A 19,844-nucleotide genomic window follows, 5' to 3' on the forward strand; every position below is an offset into this window, starting at 1 on the left:
CTGTTCTAAGCACGGGAAACACGCGCCACTTTACAGGCATACTATAGACACCCCCCAGGTACGATTTTTTTACTTTAAGCATTATTAAAATCACTGCTCCCGAAAAACGGCCGTTTTTAAAACTTTTTTTTGCATTGATACATGTCCCCTGGGGCAGGACCCGGGGCCCCAAACCCTTTTTAGGACAATACCATGCAAATTAGCCTTTAAAATTAGCACTTTTGATTTTGAACGTTTGAGTCCCATAGATGTTAATGGGGTTCTAATGTTTGTGCAAATTTTCGGTCCGTTCGCAGGTTCTGGTGCTAACCGAACCGAGGGGTGTTCGTCTCATCCCTACCCAATAGCAGTGATCTAGTGCTGTTTGGACCGGAGGGACAGAACTGTAACATTTCCACCCAATCACATCCCTTCCTATGTAAATACAACCTGGAAGTGTTTTATTTACTTTTAGAAAATTGTATAAACTCCCGGGCTTGGCGCTGGACCCTAGCTGTCCCGAAGTGAGCCCACAGAAACCGCTGACACCAGCAGTTGTTTAAAAATGAGTGATAGACAAGCCAGGCCCAATATTCAGCATTGTTTAGCCTCGTCTAATTTTGCCACATGCCTTCTCCATCCCAAGGCATCCCTCATTTTCAAGTTCCAAGCGGAGGTATGAAATAGAAACAAAAGAGGTGTCTGATTAATGTCACTGTAAACACAGCCAGTACAGACTGCAGGAACTGCGGTGACTTTCCCTGCAGAATGTTCACGGTGCACGTCTGTTCTGTTTATTGCTTTTCATTTTCACTTTCACTTTGAATATTATAAAAACTACAACTGCTTCAGACTTTGTATCAGAACTCTTCCAGCCATATCTCAGGAGGACACTGCAAGGAAGACATAATACTGTAAGTAACATTTTATATATGTGTTCCATAGTGTGTTATTGGCAGGATGCCTTATATCCAGCACATCTCTTTTTGCAGCACATTGCACCCAGAACAACACATGCTGCAGCATATTACACCCAAAACACCACAGAACAGTAAACCCAATGCACCATAGCACAACTTTCTCTGCAGAATATTACACTCAGCACAGCTCACACTGCAGAACGTTACGCCCAACCATGCTTCACACTGCAGAACGTTACGCCCAGCACACCCTACCTTGCAGGATAATACACCCAACAGATGAAAGATACAAACATTTAGCTTTTGCACTCCTGTTTATACACAGGTTGCCCATCTAAGCCCAACTGAAGGGTCTGGTAGATAATTTATATATTGCAAGACATTTTTTAATACTTTCAGTGGCAATTCTCTACGGCAAGAGACATTTGTATTGGATGGGAAAGGCAATAATGCAAGAAGCTTGACATGAGCCTGAGGTGCCATCAGGATGTAGACAAAGCTTTCCTTTGTTAGAATTATTTCCTTGGCGGTGTAGTGATCTGGGACTGTTGGTTTAGTAATAAACAAAATGCTATCTAAAAGAACACATTATATGTGGGTTGTATATGCTGCAAATTTAATTTGCTTCATGAATTGCTCTGTCATTTGGTGTTGCCTTATTTAAAATGTAATTCTGTTCCACTAAGGAGTCAGGGGAAGTAAATTCTGGCACATCTGTGGAACATAAAATGGGACAAAATGATAATAACATTTCTTGGCTGATAAAACCTGGGTGGAGTACCCCACCATTCAGAGAAAGTGATGACAGTTTGCCCAGGTTCTAATTGTATCCCTTATCCCCATTAGATACCTAAGCCGTTGCTAGTTTGTATTTATAATGTTGTGCATTAGAGGGGATCTTATGCTTGGGGGTTCGAAGTACAGTGCCTTGAAATTTTCCACATTTTGTCATGTTACAACCAAAAACATAAATGTATTTTATTGTGATTTTATATGATAGACCAACACACATAATTGTGAAGTAGAAGGAACATGATAAATGATAAATGTTATTCAACATTTTTTTATAAATAAATTTGTAAAAAGTGTGAGGGGCATTTGTATGGCGCCCCCCTGAGTCAATACTTTCTAGAACCCCCTTTCTCTGCAATTACCGTATTTATCGGCGTATAACACGCACAGGCGTATAACACGCACATTAATTTTAAGAGGGAAGTATCAGAAAAAAAACCTTAAATTTTAACAAAAGGAAATCTGAAGAAAAATAAGGGTCGGTGCCCATCTGCAGCCTTTCTATTGCCTTCAATGCAGCATCCTCACCATTGCCACCAGTACAGCCTGATCAATGCCCATCTGCAGCCTAGAGGGGACAGGGAGGGGGGCAGGATGAGCGCTGATGGATTACATACAGTGAGAATCTCCTATGATAGACAGAACAGTGGTCTAATGGCAGCCCAGGAGACGGGACTTCCTATTACAGAGGCTGCCAAGTAAACAGGAGATTCTCACTGTATGTAATCTAAAAGCGCTCATCCCGCCCCCTCCCTGTCCCCTCCAAGGCAGCTAAAATTGAAGTATTGGCGTATAACACGCACATGCTATTTGCACCCGATTTTCATGGTGAAAAAGTGAGTGTTATACGCCAATAAATACAGTACATGTTCAAGTCTTTTTGGGGATGTCTCTACCAGCTTTGCACATCTAGAGAGTGACATTTTTGCCCATTCTTCTTTGCAAAACAGCTCAAGCTCAGTCGGATTGGATGGAGAGCATCAGTGAACGGTAATTTTCAAGTCTTGCCATAGATTCTCAATTGGATTTAGGTCTGGCCTTTGACTTGGCCATTCTAACACATGAATATGCTTTGATCTAAACCATTCCATTGTAGCGCTGGCTGTATATTTAGGATCGTTGTCCTGCTGGAATGTGAACCTCCACCCCAGTCTCAAGTCTTTTGCAGACTCTAACAGGTTTTCTTCTAAGATTGCCCTGTATTTGTCTCCATCCATCTTCCCATCAACACTGACCAGCTTGCCTGTCCCTGCTGAAGAAAAGCATCCCCACGACATGATTCTGCCATCACCATGTTTCATGGTGGGGATGGTGTGTTCAGGATGATGTGCAGTGTTAGTTTTCCGCCACTATTTTGGTCTCATCTGACCAGAGCACATGGAAGCACATGTTTGCTGTGTCCTCCAAATGGCTTCTTGCAAACGTCTTTTGCTTTCTTTCAACAATGGCTTTCTTCTTGCCACTCTTCCATAAAGGCCAGATTTGTGGAATGCACGACTAATAGTTGTCCTGTGAACAGATTCTCCCACCTGAGTTGTGGATCTCTATAGCTCCTCCAGAGTTATCATGGGCCTCTTGGCTGCTTCTATGATTAATGCTCTCCTAGCCCAGCCTGTCAGTTTAGGTGGACGGACATGTCTTGGTAGATTTGCAGTTGTGTCATACTCTTTGCATTTTTGGATGATGGATTGAACAGAGCTCCGTGAGATGGTCAAAGCTTGGGATATTTTTTCATAACCTAACTCTACTTTCAACTTCTCCACAACTTCATCCCTGACCTGTCTGGGGGGTTCCTTGGTCTTCATGATGATAATTATTCACTAAGGTTCTCTAGCAAACCTATGAGGGCTTCACAGAACATCTGTATTTGTGCTGAGATTTAATTACACACAGGTGGACTCTGTTTACTAATTAGGTGACTTCTGAAGGCAATTGGTTACACTAGATTTTAGTTAGGGGTATCAGAGTAAGGGTGCTGAATACAAATGCATACAGATATTTATTTGTAAAAAAATTTGAAAACCATTTATTATTTCCCTTCCACTTCACAATTATGTGCCACTTTGTGTTGGTCTATCACATAAAATCCCAATACAATACATTTACATTTTTGGTTGTAACATGGCAAAATGTGAAAAATGTCAAGGGGTATGAATACTTTTTAAAGGCACTGTATGTGTGAAAATAAACTCTTTATTATCTATCTTCTTATGATGTAGTATATAATAGTCCTTTCTTGCTTGAAGCATCTTGGGTTTTAGGCCACTTGAGCCAAAGTTTGGAAGCAGCAGGTATCTTTTACACAACATTTTAATGGGATTGGCTGTTGCTGACATATAACCTATTGATTTGCATTAATTATTTTGGGATGGTCACTTTATTTTTCCTTCATTCAGACCTGACTGTATCTTCCCCTATGGAGCCACCAATCCGAATGGAAGCCCCCATCTGCCTAATTGAAAACACAGCAAATGGAAAGCTTGTGGTGAACTCTGAGGCCATACGTTTTCTGTCTGGGATCAATCAACCAGTCGTGGTGGTGGCCATCGTAGGCATGTATCGGACAGGGAAGTCCTACCTGATGAACAAGCTGGCCGGAGCTCAGAAAGGTGATATATCATTAGTAGTAAGTTTTTGTTGCATGTTGATGATGTTAAAAGGGTTGTAAACCCTCAAAGTTTTTCACCTCTATGCATTAAGGTAAAAAACATTCTGTCATTCAGCAGCCCCCCGAAACCACCTTATACTTACCTGAGCCCTGTGTTTCCAGCGACGGGATCGAGCACACCAGCCCCAGCCGGTGTCTCGTGTCCTGATTGGATAGATTGATAACACAACCATTGGCTCCCACTGCTGTCAATCAAATCCAATGACGGGGGCATGAGGGGGCAGGGCCAAGTCCTGCTGTCTGTGTCTACGGACGCAGCAGCAGGACACGGGAGCATGCACGCAGGAGTGCCCCGAAGGAGAGCGCTTCTCCGACGGGACACTTGAGAAGAGGAGGATCCTGGAGAGCCACGGAAGGACCTCAGAAGAGGAAGATCGGGGCCACTTTGTGCAAAACCCTTGCACATAGAAGGTAAATATGACATGTTTTTTTTTGTGTTTTTTTTTTTAAAACCCTGAACCTTTACAACCCCTTTAATAAGGGTTTTTCATATTTAATTTCCATAGGCTTCAACCTGGGTGCCACCATTCAAGCTGAAACTAAAGGCATCTGGATGTGGTGTGTTCCTCACCCCTTAAAGAAGAATCACACTCTGGTTCTCCTGGACACCGAAGGATTGGGGGATGTAGAGAAGGTGGGAATATAAGACTGTAAATGATTAAATATGATTACTGTCATGTCTTTTTCTTGTAGGTTCTGAATTTTATTTGTTTATGAATGTCATGATCTGCTCAGTTTTGCAGGTATTGTTAGCAGGCCAATTGAATTTTTTAAACTTCTATACTTTAACATATTTGTTTTTTTGTGTCACTATTCCACACACACCTACTTATCTCTTATTATTTCTGTTGTTCCCTTTTTTTTTTTTTTTAAATAGATTTTATTGAAAGATGTAACATACAGGGAATAACATCAAAAAAGTATCATTGTATTTTGTACAAAAACAACAAAAAAAACAAACATCAGCCTGGTATGGAGTAGAGATACAGGACAGTTGTTAAAGATAATTAGCCTGGGGAATGGGGTAGTAAGGTAACCTTCTATGTGAGAAAGAGGAAATAAACTGGATGGATCTAGGTGGGGGGGGGGAGGATCCCTAAGATTGCCAGAAGAATGTTACTGGATGTACCCCACATAAGGTGTGGGGTGGGGAGGGAGGTGAGTGGAGGAAAGCCAGAAAGAAAACAAAATATACATCAGGGGGGTGGGGGATCCCGTGAATCCATCAGGGCCTGGGGCTTTAGAAGGAGCTAGGTTTTTAATGGCAGTAGAAATTTCATGGAGGGAGATAGGTGCGTTTAGAGCATCTAACTGTGAAGGTGATACTTGAGAGAGGGTTACCTTTTCAAGAAAAGATTGTGCCGTCGAGGTATTTATGGGGTCTGGTGCATAAAGGGAGGAATAGTAATGTAGCATGGCTTCATTTATGTCTTTTTGAGTGTTTTTTATGTTACCCAAAGTGTCACGGAGAGATGTGATATAGGTCGGACTATAGGGTCCCCTACATAAATTGGCCAGGAGTTTACCTGCCTTATTGCCGAATTTGTGGAGGGTGGCATCCATGTAAGCTTTTTTTGTTCATTCTAGGGTTTCGGCCCAAGTGTCAAAGGATTGTTTTGCTGACTGCCATGCCTTTCTATTATCAGTGGAGTTGTTTATGTATAGTGATCGTTGGGCTAGGTGCAGTCGGGAGCTGGCTAGTTTGTAGTTTTTGAGTGTATTTCTCTTAAAGGATGCAGCATAAGAGATTACATGGCCTCTGAGAAATGCTTTGCCTGCTTCCCATAATAGATTGGGGTTGTCAGAGTGTCCAGCATTGGTCGAGGTGTATTCTGACGAGGCGTTTTCCATGTATTGTCGGAAGTCAGAGTTGTTGTGGAGATAAGATGGGAAACGCCATATTTTAGGATTCGGGTGTAGTTCAGGGTTGTCAATCGTAGTCGAGATCGGTGCGTGGTCAGATATGGCAATGTCGTGAATGTCCACGTCGGATATCAGTGGGAAAAGGCCATCTGAGCAGAAGAGATAGTCAATTCTGGTGAAAACGTTGTGGGGGTTGGAGTAAAAAGTAAATTCTCTGTCAGCTAGGTGCCGGAGTCGCCAAATGTCGTGTAAGTGGAGGGATTCCATCGTGGAGGCTAGAAGAGTTTGTGAATCATGGTTTGGGGGGAGACATGTGCGCTTAGGAGTGGATCTGTCATCTATCAGGTGAATTGTGGAGTTAAAGTCTCCGCCGACTATATGTGGGAGAGTCGGGTCATTAAGGAGCCATGTTGAAAGTTCGCTAAAAAACTGCTTTGTGGGGTTATTGGGTGCATAAATGTTGGAGACTATTGTATCCTTGGTTCCTAATTTAATGTGGGCTGAGATAAGGCGTCCCTGTGAATCTGATTTAACAGATAGGACCTCGCATGGGAGGTTTTTGTGTATGAGTATCAAGACTCCTGCTTTGCGTCCATTAGAATCTGAGCCTAGAACCGTGCCTACCCATAATTTTTTCATGCGGTGGAAATCAGAGGCGGAAAGGTGGGTTTCTTGGAGCAGGGCAATGTCGGTTTTAAGTCTTTTAAGGTGACAGAGGATTTTCATTCTCTTATTAGGTGAACGAAGCCCTTTAACATTCCAGGAGACCAGTTTCATATAGGGGGGGTCACTGGGGGGGTATGTGCAGATATTACATGATCTTCATAGGTTAATATGTGATGGTGTGATGTGAGAATAGGCTGGATTATGGAGGGGTTTAGTCTATCTGAACGAGTGTTAGTACAACCACTGGGGGCGTATGTATCATAAGATGGGGGTGCGCAATATAGGGAGGGGTCTAGAAGGAGGGGGGTAAAAAAGAGAAACAATAAAACATATTCAATAAACTTCGCTTTTTTTCTGCATGGAGTCACCGTGTAGGCCAGCTCCCATCACAAGACCCAGTAACTGCTGTACTTAAAACCCATAATTGAGGGGGTGATGTGTACTGGCAGCTTGGGCTGTGCATAGTAAATGAGGAGTGGGTTACATAGGAGAGCCAGGGGAGAAAATCAATACCTGAGGTATAACAAAATCAAGTTAACCAGTTAACCATATGTAAAACATTAGAAAACTTCTTGGCCTATCAGTAGCTGATTTGCCTGGGGAGGAAGAGAGAGCAAGCTTGAGGGAAAAATGTAACTTTTTCTCTTGAAAGAGACATCTCATTGAAAGTTGAACCACCATGGCCGTTAGAGGCGAGGCGGTGAGGTAAACAGTGTGAGACCGTGATAATGGTCTTCAACGGGGTGTGGAGCGATGATGGTCTGGTGCAGAGGTTTTAAACCATTTTGGAGAGTCTTTGCTTGGGCTTCTTTGGTCTAGAGCATGGTTGACAGGAGCCGCTCTAGGAGAGGGGCTGAGGTTGGGGCCCGAGCGTAGTGATCGTAGGATTTTCAGGATTTTCATTCCGTCGATCTGAAGAGATCTAGATTGCCTGAATTTTTGCAGGATGAAAGCTTTATCCGAGTAGTTGAGGTACTTGGCGATTATGGGATGGGGCGATTTGCGATCTGAGTTGAAGGTTCCCATGCGGTGTGCACGTTCTACTGTGCAGGGACCTGGAAGGCCCAGTGCTTCGGGAATGCGTCTGGCGCATAAGTCTGTGAGAGCTGAAGGCTGCAGCGATTCTGGAATGCCCACAAATCGCAGATTGCTCCTTCTGGATCTATTTTTCAAATCGTCCAATTTTTCAAGAATGTATTTGTTAGTTTTGTCTTGGGCCTGCTCTGTGGATTGAGAGTGGTATAGTTCTTCCTCAATATTAGCTATGCGGTGCTCAGCTTCATTCAGCCTGGAGGCATGTTCCCCTAGCTGGGCCTGGGGCTGCTGCATTCCTGCGCTGACAGCCTTCTCCACAGAGGCTGTTATCATTGGGGAGAGAAGAGCTGCCACAGCCTGTGCAATCATCTCCGCACTGGATGTGCCTGTGAGTAGAGTGGATGGGTCAGCAGGTAGGGAGGGGGCCGCAGCGCCGCTTACCTCCATGTCAGGCTCATTTTCTGTGAGGGGCTCCGTGTAGGCCTTGATTTGCGGCTGTGGTGTGCGCACCATCACGGCCGCGTACAATCGTGGGCCGGTTTTTTCAACAAACCGGTCCATCTCGTGACCGGGGAGAGAGTGGGGCAAGTGCCGGTGTGATTTGCGGGTTTGCAGGCTTTATATGCCGTTTTTGGAGTCGAGCTGCGGGAGCTGGTGTGAAGAGCAGCTACTCCATGCAGCGCCGGAACCGGAAGTTGATCTTCCCTTTTAATTTTTCTTCTTGGTCCATTTTCCTAGGTCGGAGGGACAAACACCTCCAGCTCACATTTACAGAACATTTCAAGAGCCCTGGGCTCCTTAAAACCAATTGGCTTTATGTGCTGAGAATGGTGGCCAGAGCATGGTAGACCATGGCAGACCACCTCATGTCTTGCTATGTGCCATATTATTAGTTATTAGTAGGGATGAGCCGAACACCCCCCGGTTCGGTTTGCGGCGGAACATGCAAACAGACAAAAAATTTGTGGGAACACCGTTAAAGTCTATGGAACTCAAACGTGAACAATCAAAAATTTTAAAGGCTTATATGCAAGTTATTGTCCTAAAAAGGGTTTGGGGACCCGGGTCCTGCCCCAGGGGACATGTATCAATGCAAAAAAAAGTTTTAAAAACTGCAGTTTTTTCGGGAGCAGTGATTTTAATAATGCTTAAACTGAAACAATAAAAGTGAAATATTTCTTTAAATATCGTGTCTGGGGGATGTCTACAGTATGCCTGTAAAATTGTGCATTTTTCCCGTGTTTAGAACAGTCCCTGCACAAAATGACATTTCTAAAGGAAAAAAAGTCATTTAAAACTGCTTGTTGCTATAATTTAATGTTGCCCCCCCCCTCCCAGCCCATTCCTGGGCCCTTTGGGTCTGGTATGGATATTAAGAGGAACCCCGTACTTAATTTAAAAAAAAGGCATGGGGCCCCCAGGCCCTGTATACTCTGCACAGCACAGCAGTATACAGGCGGTCCCCGGGTTACAAACAAGATAGGGACTGTAGGTTTGTTGTTAAGTTGAATCTGTTCGTAATTTGGAACAGGAACATTTTTTTAAGTGTAGCTCCAGCCCAAAAACCTATTTTTAAGCTTTTTGGATAATATAGGGAAAGTTTATCACCCCTGTAACATTTGTTTTGCTGTCTGTGCCCCTGTTCAGAAGATTTCACCTCACTTTCTGTCCCAAAGACAATTGAATTTTGAAAATTTTGGGTTATTAGGGAAACAAGGATTGGTGATAAAGCATCAGTGGAGACTAGGGATGAGCTTCGTGTTCGAGTCGAACCCATGTTCGACTCGAACATCGGCTGTTCGGTCGTTCGCCGAATTGCGAACAATTTGGGCCGTTCACGCCAAATTCGTGTGGTGCGTCACAGCCCACAATTCACTGCGGCATCGCAGTACATTGCTTGCTGATGATTGGCCAAGCATGCACTATGACCCGCATGCTTGGCCAATCACAGCGCCGCCTGAACAGAGAGCCGTAATTGGCCAAAGTCAAGGAGGCTTTGGCCAATTATGGCTCAGGGGATTTAGTACACGCCCCACACTATATAAGGCCGCCTGCACGGCGGCCCTGTGCAGTGTGTTCCGGTGTGCTTAGAGAGAGAGAGAGAGACAGTGTCATTTCATTTGAGTTAGCTAGATTAGGCAGGACAGTCAGTCAGTTAGCTGCACTTAAAGTGTATTGTGTATATATATGCATCCCAGGTGTTGCATGTATATATATACACTGTATTCAGTTTAGCTAGATCCGTTCCTGTTATCTTCTAGACTATTTACATTTAGTGCAGTGCGTCCTGCTCACAGTGTTCAGCTAGATCCGTTCCTGTTATCTTCCTACTGACAGGCAGGCTTGTCTTGTTACAGTATATAAAGCTACCTGAAGAAAATTACTGGTGTTCTTTTGATCCTATTAGTACCACGGTCAGGCAGCTAGACTATTTACAGTTAGTGCAATGCGTCCTGCTCACAGTGTTCAGCTAAACCTACAAGTTAGTGGGGTGCGTCCACCTCACAGTGTTCAGCTAAAGCTACCTGTAGAAGGTTGGTGGTGTTCTCATACTACAGGCAGGCAGTTGATTTTGCTAGCTGCAGTATCAGTACATATATATATATATATATATATATATATATATATATATATATCCCAGCTTAGTGCAGCTACAGGCCATTAGTATGTCTGGAAGGCCAAGAAGGAGAGGCAGACAGTCACAAGTCAATAAGAGAGGGCAAGCAGGCTCTGTGTCTAGTGCTGGTCGTGGAGACGGTGCATTCTCATCAGCACGTGGCCATGGAACACGCTTGGCCTTTTTTTCGGCAGCTGGCCGTGTTGAGCCGCAACATGCGGAAGACTTGGTCGAGTGGATGACCAAGCCGTCCTCATCCTCCTCATCCTCTCTCACCCATGCTCAGGGTACTTTGTCTGGCAAAGCAGCGGCCTCTTCCCTTGGCTCAATGTCATCAGTGACTCCTTCCCTAGCTCCACCATGTCCTCCTGAGGAGTCCCTCGAACTGTTTGACCTCAGTGTTGGGTACATGCTCCAGGAGGATGCCCAGCGTTTGGAAGGCTCTGATGATGATACTGAGCTCGATGAAGGCAGTAACATGAGCACGGACAGAGGGGGTGCCCAAGAAGGACAGCAATCTGGCAGTCATGCTCCCCCTGCTGCAGCATACTGCCAGGTTTGCTCCAGTGATGAGGAGGGAGGGGATGATGAGGTCACTGACTCAACGTGGGTGCCTGATAGGAGAGAGGAGGAGGAGGAGGAGGAGGAGGAGGCGGCACATCACCAACGAGGCAGGATGCCCTCCAGGGGCCAGCCTAAGGACAGCACATTGACTGCATCACACCCCAAAGCTCCACATGTGCAGGGCGCTGCAGTCTCTGTGCGTTATTCAAAAAGTTCTTTGGTGTGGGCCTTTTTTGAGATGAGTGCATCAGATCGCACCGCTGCTATTTGCAACATATGTCTCAAGCATATCTCACGTGGCCAAAACATCTCCCGCTTGGGTACCACATGCTTGACCAGACATATGTTGACCTGCCATGCAGTTCGTTGGCAAGCGTATCTAAAAGACCCACACCAAAGAACAAAGAGGACCTCTCCTTGCTCCTCATCAGTTGAGATTTCCAACCCCACTAGACCTTCAGTCCTCTCTGAGACCTGCACTGAGAGGAATGAAGGTGTAGAATTAGGTGTGTCACAGCCAAGTACTTGTGGGCAATCTGCTTTTGGTACACCGACGTCAGATTGTACCAGGCAAATTTCCCTGCCCCAGCTGCTGCACCGCCGAAAGAAGTTTGCTCCCAGCCATCCACATGCCCAGCGGTTGAATGCTAGCTTGGCAAAATTGCTAGCACTTCAACTGCTGCCTTTTCAGTTGGTAGACTCTGCCCCCTTCCGTGAGTTTGTGGAATGTGCGGTTCCTCAGTGGCAGGTACCCAAACGCCACTTTTTCTCACGGAAGGCGATTCCGGCTCTCTACCGGCATGTGGAAGGCAATGTCCATGCCTCGCTGGACAGGGCGGTCAGCGGTAAGGTGCATATTACCGCTGACTCATGGTCCAGCAGGCATGGACAGGGCCATTACCTGAGTTTCACGGCGCATTGGGTGACTCTGCTGGCAGCTGGAAAGGATGCAGGACTTGGTGCAGTAGTGTTGGAGGTTGTTCCGCCACCACGCCTCCAAAATGCTAATGATTGTGACACACCTCTCTCCTCCACCCCCTCCTCTTCTTCTTCCTCCATGGCCTCTTCCTCAGAACCAGCGGTGCTCCGTAGTCGTTCAAGGGGCTACGCAAGTACGCAGGCCAAAAGATGCCATGCGGTGCTTGAGCTGGTGTGCTTGGGGGACAGGAGCCACACTGGGGCAGAGGTTCTGTCAACTCTGCAGGGGCAGGTTCAGAGGTGGTTGACGCCACGCCAACTTAAGGCAGGAATGGTGGTTTGCGACAATGGCACCAACCTCCTCTCTGCCCTCCGACAGGGACAAATGACCCATGTGCCCTGTTTGGCTCACGTCCTTAACTTGGTGGTGCAGCGGTTCTTGGGCAGGTACCCAGGCTTACAGGATGTCCTGAGGCAGGCCAGGAAAGTCTGTGTGCATTTCCGCCGGTCATATAATGCCAGTGCTCGGCTGATGGACCTCCAAAAGGAGTTTAACCTGCCCAAGAACCGCCTAATCTGTGACATGCCCACCAGGTGGAACTCAACGTTGGCCATGCTGCAGCGGCTGCACACGCAGCAGAGGGCCATCAATGAGTACCTGTGCGACTATGGCACCAGGACAGGGTCAGGGGAGCTTGTTTTTTTTTCCCCATGCCAGTGGGCCATGATCAGGGATGCATGCACTGTCCTGTCACCATTTGAGGAGGCCACGAGGATGGTGAGCAGTGACAGTGCATGCATCAGTGACACTGTCCCCCTTCTCCACCTGTTGGAGCACACGCTGCGTGGAATAATGGACAGGGCACTTGAGGCAGAACAGAGGCAGGAAGAGGAGGACTTCCTTAGCTCTCAAGGCCCCCTTTATCCAGACAGTGTTCCTGCGTGCCCGCCGATCACACAGGAAGAGGACGAGGAGGAGGAGGAGGAAGAGGAGGAAGATTGTGTCAGTATGGAGGTGGAGCCTGGCACTCAGCATCAGCAGCAGTCTTTAAGGGATCAGTCCCAAGAAACACATGGACTTGTACGTGGCTGGGAGGAGGTGGCTGCGGACCATGTCGTCCTTAGTGACCCAGAGAACTCCGGACCGAATGCCTCAGCAAACCTACGCTGCATGGCCTCCCTGATCCTGCAAAGCCTGCGTAAGGATCCTCGTATTCGTGGTATCAAGGAGAAGGACCAATACTGGCTGGCAACCCTCCTTGATCCACGTTACAAGGGTAAGGTTGCGGATCTTATCTTGCCATCGCAGAGGGAGCAGAGGATGAAACATCTTCGGGAGGCCTTGCAGAAAGGTCTGTGCAACGCGTTCCCAGAGACTGGGAGGTTACAAACTCCTGTTTCTGGACAACGTGTTGCTGAGGCTTCGGTCAGTCAAAGAAGGAGCGGTGGAGAAGGTGGCCGTCTGACCGATGCGTTCAGACAATTTTTTGGTCCGCAGCCCCAAGGTATGATCGGTTCCAGCAACCATCGCCAGCGTCTGTTTTACATGGTGCAGGAATACCTAGGGGCAAGATCAGACTTGGACACCTTTCCCACCGAAAATCCTCTGGGTTACTGGGTCTTGAGGATGGATCACTGGCCAGAGCTTGCACAGTATGCAATTGAGCTACTGGCCTGTCCTGCATCCAGCGTTCTTTCGGAACGCACATTCAGTGCTGCTGGAGGCATGGTAACCGATCACAGGGTGCGTCTGTCCACCGACTCAGTCGATCGACTGACCTTCATAAAAATGAATCAGTCTTGGATCACCACCAGCTACCAAGCACCTGATGCTGATGTAACCGAATAATTTTTTTTGAAATCTCAGATCCCTTCAAAGACTGCCTATGCTGATGCTGAGTGACTATCCCTGAGTAATTATCCTCTTCCTCCTCAATCATCACGCTGATAGCTTGTAAGAACATTTTTGGTTCTGGGCGCCACCACCAGTGCCTAAGGCACAATTTTTCAGCCCCTGTGTAACAGGGGCGTGTAATTACAATTTTTGATGTAATACTTTGCAGCAGGGCTCGTTCCTGCATTCCAACTAGAGTGTCTGTGAGGGGTTGCAGTGTTGTGGCACCAGCACCAGTGCCCAAGGCCCAATTTTTCTGCCCCTGTCTAACAGGGGCGTGTAATTACAATTTTTGATGCAATATTTTGCAGCAGGGCTCGTTCCTGCGTTCCAATTAGAGTGTCTGTGAGGGGTTGCAGTGTTGTGGCACCAGCACCAGTGCCTAAGGCCCAATTTTTCAGCCCTTGTTTAACAGGGGCGTGTAATTACAATTTTTGATGCAATACTTTGCAGCAGGGCTCGTTCCTGCGTTCCAACTAGAGTGTCTGTGAGGGGTTGCAGTGTTGTGGCACCAGCACCAGTGCCTAAGGCCCAATTTTTCTGCCCCTGTCTAACAGGGGCGTGTAATTACAATTTTTGATGCAATACTTTGCAGCAGGGCTCGTTCCTGCGTTCCAACTAGAGTGTCTGTGAGGGGTTGCAGTGTTGTGGCACCAGCACAAGTGCCTAAGGCCCAATTTTTCAGCCCTTGTTTAACAGGGGCGTGTAATTACAATTTTTGATGCAATACTTTGCAGCAGGGCTCGTTCCTGAGTTCCAACTAGAGTGTCTGTGAGGGGTTGCAGTGTTGTGGCACCAGCACCAGTGCCTAAGGCCTAATTTTTCAGCTCCTGTTCAACAGGGGCATGTAATTACAATTCTTGATCGAATATTTCACAGCAGGGCCCTGTGAGGGCTTACAGTGTTGTGGCCACAGCAACACCTAAGGCCCACATTTCTGCTGAGTGTATAGGGCAGGACCCTACTTTTAAACATCTAACTTACAAACGACTCCTACTTGCAAACGGAAGGAGACAACAGGAAGTGAGATGAAATCTACCCCTAGGAAGGGAAATTCTCTCCTGTAAGAGTTAATATGGGAAAAAAATTTCTCCTTTCCACTGATGCTTTCCAATCCTTGTTCCACAAAAAAACCCAAATTTTCAAAAAACATTTTTCATTGGGACAAAAAGTGAGGTGAAATCTTCTGAAGAGGAGGAAAGACAGCAAAACAAATGTCACAGGGGTGATAACCCTTCCCTATGTTTTCCAAAAAGCTTAAAAAAGATTTTTTGTCTGGAGCTAAACACGTTAAAAATGTACCCGTTCAAAATTACAAAGAGATTCTACTTAACAACAAACCTACAGCCTGTATACTGCTGTTCAGAGTATATAGGGCCTGGTGGCCCCACACCTTTCCTTATTTTAATTTGGGTGCGGGGTTCCCCTTAATATCCATACAAGACCCAAAGGGCCTGGTAATGGACTGGGGGGTACCCATGCCGTTTGTCTCACTGATTTTCATCCATATTGCCATGACCCGACATTACATTAAACCCGCAAGCAGTTTTAAATGAGATTTTTTCCTTTAAAAATGACATTTGGTGCAGGGACTGTTCTAAACACGGGAAACACGCGTCACTTTACAGACATACTATAGACACCCCCCAGGTACGATATTTAAAGGAATATTTCACTTTTTTTTTTTTACTTTAAGCATCATTAAAATCACTGCTCCCGAAAAAATGGCCGTTTTTAAAAGTTTTTTTTGCATTGATACATGTCCCCTGGGGTAGGACCCGGGTCCCCAAACCCTTTTTAGGACAATACCATGCAAATTAGCCTTTAAAATGAGCACTTTTGATTTCGAACTTTCGAATCCCACAGACGTCAATGGGGTTCTAACGTTCGTGCGAACTTTCGGTCCGTTCGCAGGTTCTAGTACGAACCGAACCGGGTGGTGTTCGGCTCATCCCTAGTGGAGACACCTTTTCGCCATATTAGCTCTTACAGGAGAGAATTTCCCTTCCTAGGGGTAGATTTCCTCTCACTTCCTGTTGTTTCCCTCCGTTTGTAAGTAGGAGTCGTTTGTAAGTCGGAAGTTTAAAAATAGGGAGCCACCTGTATATACTATACGGCCTGCCCTATAAACTCTGCAGAAAATTGGGCCTTAAGTGTTGGTGGTACCAGAACACAGTTACTCTTGGTGGGCGCCCTCACAGTTACTCTTGGTGGGCGCTGGAATGGGCCCTGCTGTGAAATATATCAAGAATTGTAATTACATGCCCCTGTTAAACAGGGGCAGAAAAATTGGGCCTTAGGCGGTGGTGGTACCAGAACACTGTAAGCCCTCACAGATACTCTTGGTAGTTGCAGGAACAGGTTCTGCTGTGATATATTAGATCAAAAATTGTAATTACATGCCCCTGTTAAGCAGGGACAGAAAAATTGGGCCTTAGGCGGTGGTGGTGGTGGTGGTGATGGTGGCACAACACTGTAAAGCCTCACAGATACTCTTGTTGAGCGCAGGAATGGTCCCTGCTGTGAAATATTAGAGCAAAAATTGTAATTACATGCCCCTGTTAAACAGGGGCAGAAAAATTGGGCCTTAGGCAGTGGTGGTGGTGCCACAACACTGTAACCCCTCACAGATACTCTTGGTGGGTGCAGGAATAGGTCCTGCTGTGAAATATTAAATCAAAAATTGTAATTACAATACAGTTCAGCTGTAGTGCAGTTGCTACTACTTTTCTGGTGGTGTACACAGTACACAATATAGTGCAGCCACAGTGCAGTTGCTACTACTTTTCTGGTGGTGTACACAGTACACAATACAGTGTAGTGTGGTGTTGCAAATCAAATATACATCATGTCCAGAAGGCCACCAAGGAGAGGCAGATGCTCACAGGCCACTAAAAGAGGGCAAGCAGGCTCTGTGTCTATAGTCAACAGTGCTGGTCATGGACATGATGCCTCCTCTGCCAGTGGCCATGGGGCACACTTGTCCTTTGTTTCTGCTGCTGGCCATGTTATTGAGCCAGAACATGCAGAAGAGTTGGTGGAGTGGATAACAAAGCCGTCCTCATCCTCCTCATCCTCTGTCACCCAGGCTCAGAGTAGTTTTCCTTCCTATGCAGCTGCCAAAGCAGCCTATCCATGTCCACAGTCACTCCTTCCGTAGCCCCACCATCATGCACGGAGGAGTGTTGGGTACATGCTGCTGGAGGATGCTCCGATGTTGGTTCCCAGGTTAAGGAAGGGAGTAACATGAGCCTAGAGAGAGGGGGTGCCCAAAAAAGGACAAAAAACTGGCAGTCATGTTCCCCCCAGCTGTAGCATAGTGCCAAGTTTGCTCCAGTGACAAGGAGGGAGGGGATGATGAGGTCACTGACTCTACTTGGGTGCCTGATAGAATAGAGGAGGAGGGGCGCATGCGCGGCGCGATGCGGGAAGGACGTGAGTAACCACAGCTCCGTCTGACCCGGCCGGAGCGGGCTGAATAACCAGAGCCAGACGAACAACACGCCGCCGAAAATACTCCATACCCCTCGGGGAACCCTCCGTGCATGCCGGTAAGAAGAACCGGACATTCTTGCCGCTCACAACACCACTTAACCCACTATCTTCTGAACGCTGCAGGCAAGCAGGCCAGGAAGATGTCCCAAGATGGCGCCGGCGCCAGCACACACGCGGCTGCAATGAAACAGCTCTCTAATCCATCCATCCACTCTCTCAACAACGGGAACTGTGAGTACTCATCCCCATTATCTAAAGCTGATTTGGATGCCAGCCTTACCACAATCTTTGATAAGCTGGTAAACAAAATAGAGAGTGAGGTACATAAAGCTACTACGGCCCTATCTCAGGAAATAGCCAATATAGGAAATCGCACTGACATCTTAGAAACTAAACATGATGAACTTTCACTTGCTCATAACGATTTAAGAAAGGACTATGAATCTTTGGCAGATAGCTTCACCTTTATGCAAGCACAAGTGGAAGATTTGGATAATAGGAACAGACGCCACAATATCAGACTCCGAGGTGTTCCTGAAACAGTCACTGATCTGTTACAAGCGGTTTCCAAGATTTTCCATAATCTTCTCCCTGACAAACCAATGTCAGCATTCACATGCGACCGTATACACAGAGCCCTGCGCCCCAAACCCCCACCTGACAAACCACCTAGAGATATCATCATGTGCATGAAGGATTTTCTTACCAAAGAGGAAATCATGCGTGCTTCCAGAACCTCCCCAAACATTGCTTTTGAGGGCAACAGGCTACAAATCTACCCTGACATATCCCCAGCCACTCTGAATAGAAGACGCAGAATGAAGGAAGTCACAAACATCTTACAAACAGCTCGCATAAGATATAGATGGGGATTTCCTTTCAAGCTTACAATCCCACATAATGGCTCTACATACACCGTGTATAATGTAATTGAAGGCAAAGAACTGCTAGTCAAACTGGGCCTACTTGATCCAGAGCCACCGAACAGATTTCCATCTACTCCAAGACCCTCCCCAATATGGTCGACTCCGTCTTCCAGACGCAACACAGCTGAACAGAGAAGATGGCGGCAACCTTTCCAGAATCAAGCCACTTGATCATCTTAATTAAGTGTTATTCCTTTTCACACAAGGCCCCATTTGTTTTGATGTCCTCTCAGGACTGAATTTTTGTTCTTCTTTTCTATTCCCTGTTTGAATGGATCATCCTTAGCACAGTCCTGCTCATCATTTTGCTAACATTTGAACTTTCCCCACATCTGGAACTTGGACATCATCAAGATCCCTAAAATAAGAATCTCTATCTCAAACCCTCTCCTTCCCCTATTCCTTCCTTTTCCCTCCCTCCCTTCCCTCCATCCCACCCCATCCCACCAATTTTCCCTCCCCCCCCATTTTTTTATTTTATTTTTTTTATTATCTCTAAAAGATATATATGTGGCTAAATTGAGTTTTTAGCAGTGCTTAGGATGGTATATTTTAGTTGGGTAAACTCGGGGACTGTTAGAAATGAGATACAATCTCCTTATTTTTCAACCCCCAAAGATAGAGGGTATTTTCCTCTGCTGTTACATTTACCCCTCTGGTTGGTATTTAATTGTTTTTGTTCCAGTGTATTCAAATAGCCTGCTAAGTCCGTCGTCGCTGGATTGTCTCCCCACCTGCCCATGCGGTTAACTGCTGCGTCCTTAATTTGGAGGATGGTGCACTTGATGGCATTCGCAGGATCAGGACACGTTTGTCCTTCTGATTCAAGTGAAAAATGTTGTGACAAGATATTTCTTGTCCCTTTGTTTTTGTTATTTTTCATTACAGTATTTACCAATTTCGCCTTTATGGTCAATACTTTCTATAGATTAAAAAATGGAAGTTACAGTAATACTATCCAATCTCATCTAATGATCCAATGTTATATTTTTTTTTGTTTCAAATACTCATGTTTTAAATCTGGTACATATTTGACCATGGTTTCTCTACTAATATGGTATAAGGTGACACTCCTATTTCGAGTGCTAAGCTTTAACCTTCCCTCATACGCTTATATGCTTTTCATTTATATTCCAATGTGTGTAATTAGGACTGTCTTTTTTCATAAGCAAACCTCTCTACAAATTACCAATGGTACTTAAAGTAATATCTCATAATGTTCATGGCTTCAATACACCCCACAAAAGGAAAAAGGCCTTCCAACACTACAAAAGAATTGGTGCAGATATTATCCTATTACAGGAAACTCATTTCTCTTCCTCTAGACATCCAAATTATTTTGACAAAACATACAACCAATTTTATTATACTACATACCACAATAAAACCCGCGGAGTTGCTATCTTTATATATCTACCATTTTTGACAACATATTTATAAAGATCCAGATAGCCTCTATATCATTATAAAAGGTCAGATAAATAATAAAGAAATTACTATTGCATCA

At 45.7% G+C, this 19,844-nt stretch overlaps 1 protein-coding gene across 1 annotated transcript in view; it reads left to right on the forward strand.

Moving 5' to 3' along the window:
* The first annotated feature begins 737 nt into the window (after positions 1-737).
* The window catches only part of LOC141148235 (guanylate-binding protein 3-like), a 46,028-nt gene continuing 26,921 nt past the window's right edge, over positions 738-19,844 (forward strand). Inside the window, exons 1-3 of the mRNA XM_073635484.1 lie at positions 738-893; positions 4,088-4,300; positions 4,866-4,993. Coding sequence (XP_073491585.1) covers positions 4,108-4,300; positions 4,866-4,993 — 321 coding nt within the window. The 5' untranslated portion in view covers positions 738-893; positions 4,088-4,107. The remainder of the gene's footprint in view (positions 894-4,087; positions 4,301-4,865; positions 4,994-19,844) is intronic.

Source organism: Aquarana catesbeiana, linkage group LG06, assembly GCF_042186555.1.
Source record: "Aquarana catesbeiana isolate 2022-GZ linkage group LG06, ASM4218655v1, whole genome shotgun sequence".
NCBI classification, from domain to species: Eukaryota; Metazoa; Chordata; class Amphibia; order Anura; family Ranidae; genus Aquarana; species Aquarana catesbeiana.